General features: G+C 48.7%; 3 protein-coding genes across 3 annotated transcripts in view; 2 read left to right on the forward strand and 1 right to left on the reverse strand.

The window, feature by feature from the left end:
* Window positions 1-248, forward strand: part of CNE03300 (conserved hypothetical protein) — a 1,402-nt gene extending 1,154 nt beyond the window's left edge. Inside the window, exons 2-3 of the mRNA XM_024657247.1 lie at window positions 1-4; window positions 57-248. The exon at window positions 1-4 is cut by the window's left edge and continues 373 nt beyond it. Coding sequence (XP_024512964.1) covers window positions 1-4; window positions 57-156 — 104 coding nt within the window. The 3' untranslated portion in view covers window positions 157-248. The remainder of the gene's footprint in view (window positions 5-56) is intronic.
* Window positions 217-2,331, reverse strand: CNE03310 (conserved hypothetical protein). Its single transcript, XM_570892.2, has 5 exons — window positions 2,221-2,331; window positions 2,071-2,152; window positions 1,541-2,023; window positions 839-1,490; window positions 217-789 (listed from the first exon to the last, which is right to left on the reverse strand). The coding sequence occupies exons 1-5, from the start codon at window positions 2,266-2,268 to the stop codon at window positions 252-254; spliced, it is 1,803 nt and encodes a 600-aa protein (XP_570892.1). The 5' UTR covers window positions 2,269-2,331; the 3' UTR covers window positions 217-251.
* Window positions 2,332-2,945: 614 nt separating this feature from the next.
* The window catches only part of CNE03320 (small nuclear ribonucleoprotein, putative), a 2,179-nt gene continuing 124 nt past the window's right edge, over window positions 2,946-5,000 (forward strand). Inside the window, exons 1-5 of the mRNA XM_570894.2 lie at window positions 2,946-3,519; window positions 3,570-4,033; window positions 4,092-4,383; window positions 4,436-4,564; window positions 4,618-5,000. The exon at window positions 4,618-5,000 is cut by the window's right edge and continues 124 nt beyond it. Coding sequence (XP_570894.1) covers window positions 3,013-3,519; window positions 3,570-4,033; window positions 4,092-4,383; window positions 4,436-4,564; window positions 4,618-4,980 — 1,755 coding nt within the window. The 5' untranslated portion in view covers window positions 2,946-3,012 and the 3' untranslated portion in view covers window positions 4,981-5,000. The remainder of the gene's footprint in view (window positions 3,520-3,569; window positions 4,034-4,091; window positions 4,384-4,435; window positions 4,565-4,617) is intronic.

Raw genomic sequence — 5,000 nt, forward strand, 5'->3', positions numbered from 1 at the left:
GACAGTGAGCGACACCTTCTCATTGTTAAATAGTAGCTGATGAAGGGTTTCTTCAGACTATGTTGGAGATGTAGTGGCTCAGGGAGAGAAATAAGTTTCTTTGGATTTGACGACGGTAGATGCGGGGAATGTAGAGGGCTAGGAAGGTTGTTCTAATTGTTCTGATTAGAAGTTCATGTCTTTAGAGACGACCAAGCATTGTGCGCCCGTACCAGATTACAAGTCTTGATATACATGATTATATGTAGCTTCTAATTGCCATTGCTATCCTCCTCTGCTTTATCGGCCACCCATTCATCTCTTTCCTTCACCACCTTTTTAAATCTCCATCCCGCCTTCTTCACTTCCTTTTCGACTCCTATCCATTCTTCCTCACCATTTTTAATCCAGATGCCCCCATGCTTCTTCCATTCCTCCGTCACCTTGTCCGCTATTTCTTTGTATGACCGGACATCCTCAATCTCCAAAGCACTGAGCTCATGAGATGGTATTGGGAGGCACATAAAATCTCTGGCGGGGATCACCATCCCTGTTTTGCCTCTCGGCGGTTTATCCAGATCTTCATCAGAAAGCGAAAATGAGGCACATTTTTCTAATATCTGGTCGGCCAACGACTGCATGATTACGCGCACGTGCAACTCGCTAGGATATTTTGAAGTGAGTGAGATGGGAAGTGGTGGCGGGAGGGAAGTATGTGGAAGAGGACGAGGAACAGGATATGGAAATGAGCAAATCGAGGAAAGAATTGATGGAAGAGCCGCAGCTGTTGGGTATCTCGGTGATGGAAACCTGGATACGTTTGTGAGCTCGTTGGCATTCTGGATTGGATAAGACTCACATGGCGGAAAAGTGGTTGATAACAACTCTCCGTGCCCTGATTTCCCTCGCAAACTCTCCCACCTCATCAGGAGTTGAATGTCCTCTACTTTGAGCTTTCTTCTTAACTTCATTTCTCTTGACCTCATCCGCATTTTCCTTATCCCCGTTCCGCGCATGGAACCCATTGGGGGTAGAAGGAGGATTAGCTGAACTACACCCTGAAGAACAGGTAGATTGTCCGGCTGACAGGCCTCGGGAAAGCATCAAACTTGGTTCTAGATCCCTTGTGCGAGCCTTTTGTCCTTTCTCTTCTCTCTGTATGGCTTGAGGTATCGCCGCATTGGTACATTCATGCACCAAGAGACTTGGATCTTCACACATCGATCTGAAAACATGATTCTTTGTCCCTCCAGAACAGTCTCCGAATACAACTATCTTGCGTGGGAGGACGCCAGAGGGCTCTGGAGGGGATATGATGTCCCCGGAGGGGAGCGTGAGAGGAGGCGGAGGCGGGAGAGATGTAAGGTGTGATAGAAGAGATAAAGGGTGCTTAACCGGAGGATTAAGGGCAGACAAAGCCTCTGAGTTGGACTGTAGCAAAGGTATGAGGGTTGCGGTGTCTAACGGAAGGCGAGGCGTCGGCTCTTGGAGGACGTAGCCCAAGGATGGTACTGCGGGCCCGTCAAATCATTGGAGACCTGAAAACTAAGACCGTTCTTACCTCTATGGTGTATTGGACCAGCGCTGACTTTCCATCCTTTCCCGCTCTTCCCGTTACCCTCTTGAAGCACCATCTTCCAAACGCCATCCTCATCGGCTCGCATATCCATCCCGACTGCCTCGTTTGGATGTATTTCATCTTCACGGCAACCTGCTGAAGGTCCTTCACCGTCTTGTAGCAGTTCATGGATGGCGAATGCCCCAGAGATATTTGCTTTTGTGATGTTCAATATGGTCCTGACCAGGTTCCTTAATCCTGATGGTCCATACAAATGGAAAGTCGGCTGTTTCTTCAAACCAAGCTCCTTGATCTTTTGAGTCGCCTCTTCAGTAGCCATCGTGCCATTCATGATAGTGGTTAAAACAGGCACAAGCCCTAGAACATGGTCGACATGGAGGTGAGTGATGAAGATACGAGAAATGTTGGCCAATTTGAGAGACGACTGATGCAGTCGGTTCAATGTGCCGTCGGCAGCGTCAAAGACTGGTAAAGTGAGTTACATAATGGTAAGTGCAGTTAATACAACCTACGCCATATCTCGTTGCCAAAATCGACTGCCAAGGAGGAGCAGTTCCTACTCTGTATTGGTCCACCTCCACTGCTTGTCCCAAGCTGCTCGTATGGTTAGGAAGCCGACAATGACGTACGGTAGAAGCTCAGTGGAGGCATAAATCACTCACGAACTGAACCGAAACGGGCGGCAGAGGCTTAATTTTTGGGGCTGCCATTCGATTATAGAGGTCGAGCGTTGCAGCTTAGAATACTGCAGCGTAAAGATTACGAGAAAAGGATAAAGAGTGGATCTTTTTCCTTTATTCCAGTAAACGGTGCAACCATGATGAATGATGACGATCAACGAAAGCGGTCTTGTCCGCCCTTCCTTTTTTTGTTCCTGGCAAGCAGAGGAGGTGCAGGAGAACACAAAAACTGACAAAATAGCACAGCCTGCACGTTACAAGGAAGACCAACATAACACAGATCATGCATGTCACTCACCAAGGTTCATAGATCAGTAGTAGAGAGCATGCCACATGGGGATAAGCGTTTTAAACAACCATCTGGTTTCGTCAATAGCTTGCTGCTGCCTTAATTTGGTCACTTGTTGGCTGTGGACATTGCCTCTTGGTATGTCAGCCATTCCGACGTTTTCCCGCGGTCCTTGTACTGGCAAGGCCATCTTGATGCTAGACATGCATACTTTGCGGAAGCCTTCCAGAATTGAAGCATACATATGCTGGTATACATAGCTGTATAAGTAGAACAGAGGCAGCAGGTGAAGGAGGAAGTTTGTTAAGGAGGAGGAGGGCGGCGGGGGCGCGGCGGCAGCAGCAGCAGCAGCTAATAAGTGACGTGGGATAAAATGGCGAAAAATAATTTTGGGATTTTCGTGGTGCGTCTCTGTACGAAATCCTTCGTTCTTGGGTACAAGGAGCGCAATCTCTCTCTAAACAAAAAAGCCCATATTCACAAGCATGTCAGGCTCCCTCACCCACGTCCTCTTCGAGGGGCCTTCTGGCTATGGCCTCTTCACTGTCAACTTGCAGGAGGAAGTTGCTGCCAAGTCAAAACAACTTCAAGACTCCATCGCCGACCTCGGCATCTTCTCTCGAATGGTCCAGCTCGCTTCCTTCGCCCCTTTTACTTCGGCCGCCCAAGCTCTCGAGAACGCGAACGATGTCTCCGAAGGCGTCCTCAACCCTCACCTTCAGGCTCTTCTAAATTTGATCGTCCCCGACGCTGCTGGCAAGGGCAACAAGAAGCAATCCGGTGTTCTTCTCGGTGTGGCCGAGAGAGGTTTGGCTGGTGCCATTCAAGGCGAGATGGGTATCCCCTGTGACACTTCCGAACGAGCCTTGGAACTCATCCGAGGTGTTCGATTACATCAGGAAAAGATTTTGATCAAGGGAGGGATGCAAAAGGGAGATGTAACCGTTGCCCAGCTTGGTTTGGGTCACTCTTACTCTCGAGGCAAGGTGAAGGTATGTGCAAATGCGTATAGTACTTGAGACATTGGACTTATCGGATATAGTTCAACGTCAACCGATCCGACAACATGATTATCCAAGCCATTTCTCTCTCCGACCAACTCGACAAAGATCTCAACACTTTCTTCATGCGAGTGCGAGAATGGTACGGCTGGCACTTCCCTGAGCTTTACAAGCTCGTTCCCGACGCCCACCAATATGCCCTTCTTGCTGTCCTTATCGGTGATCGCACAGCTCTTTCCGAGGACTCTCTTGAGGAAATGCAGGAAATTCTTGACGACGACGAGACTCGTGCGAAGAATGTCCTCGATGCCGCGAGGGCCAGTATGGGTAGTGACATCAGCGAAGTTGACTTGATCAACATCAGCAACTTCGCGGAGAGGGTTGTCAAGCTTGCTGAGTATAGGAAGAGCTTGAGGAGATACCTCACTGAGAAGATGAATGTCGTTGCCCCCAACTTGTCAGCTTTGATCGGTGAGACCATCGCTGCCAGACTCATCAGCCATGCGTATGTCCTTTTTTCTTCCTTTGAAACAAAGATCAATGATTTGTTGACGATACATTAGCGGTTCCCTCACCAACTTGGCCAAGTACCCCGCTTCTACTGTCCAAATCCTCGGTGCCGAAAAGGCACTTTTCCGAGCTCTCAAGACCAAGGGTAACACCCCCAAATACGGTCTCATCTACCACTCTACTTTTATCGGCCGTGCCGGTGCTAAGCACAAGGGTCGGATTTCTCGATTCCTTGCCAATAAATGTTCTATCGCTTGTCGTATTGACTGTTTCACCGACGTTCCTACCAACAAATTCGGAGAGGCTTTACGTGCACAGGTCGAGGAACGTTTGAACTTCTTCGAGGTAAGCCGCCATCATTTCTGAAAGTTAGTTGTGATACTTATTGCTATAATAGACTGGTGCTCCCGTCGGCAAAAACTCTGACGCCATCCAGAAGGCCTTGGCCGCTGTCGCAGCTGACCTCGATGACGAGGACGACGATGATGACGATGAAGGTCATCTTAAGGAAGATGATGTTGCGGATGTATGTTACCATTCTAATGATTTGTTTGCCGTATCCACGCTAACCCTTTCTAGGCTGTCAAGCAGGTAGAGAAGGACCAAGCAGAAGCTGCCGTTAACCGAGGCCCTATTGACCCCGAACTTGCCAAACTTGCTTCTGAGGCTACATCTTCTACGCCTAAGAAGGAAAAGAAGAACAAAAAGGAGAAGAAGGACAAGAAGGAGAAGGAGGAAAAGAAGAAGCGCAAGTCCGAAGCCATGGACGTGGATGTGAAGGAGGATGAGGAGGAGAAGAAGGAGAAGAAGAGCAAGAAGGAGAAGGAGGAAAAGAAGGAGAAGAAGGAAAAGAAGGAGAAGAAGGAGAAGAAGGAGAAAGAGGGAAGGGAAGAGAAGGAGGGAAAGAAGGAGAAGAAGAAGAAGAGGAAGTCTGAGGCGTAGAGAGTTGCTGTGGCGTGGAG

The sequence above is a fragment of the Cryptococcus neoformans genome (assembly GCF_000091045.1).
Source record: "Cryptococcus neoformans var. neoformans JEC21 chromosome 5 sequence".
Taxonomy (NCBI): domain Eukaryota; kingdom Fungi; phylum Basidiomycota; class Tremellomycetes; order Tremellales; family Cryptococcaceae; genus Cryptococcus; species Cryptococcus deneoformans.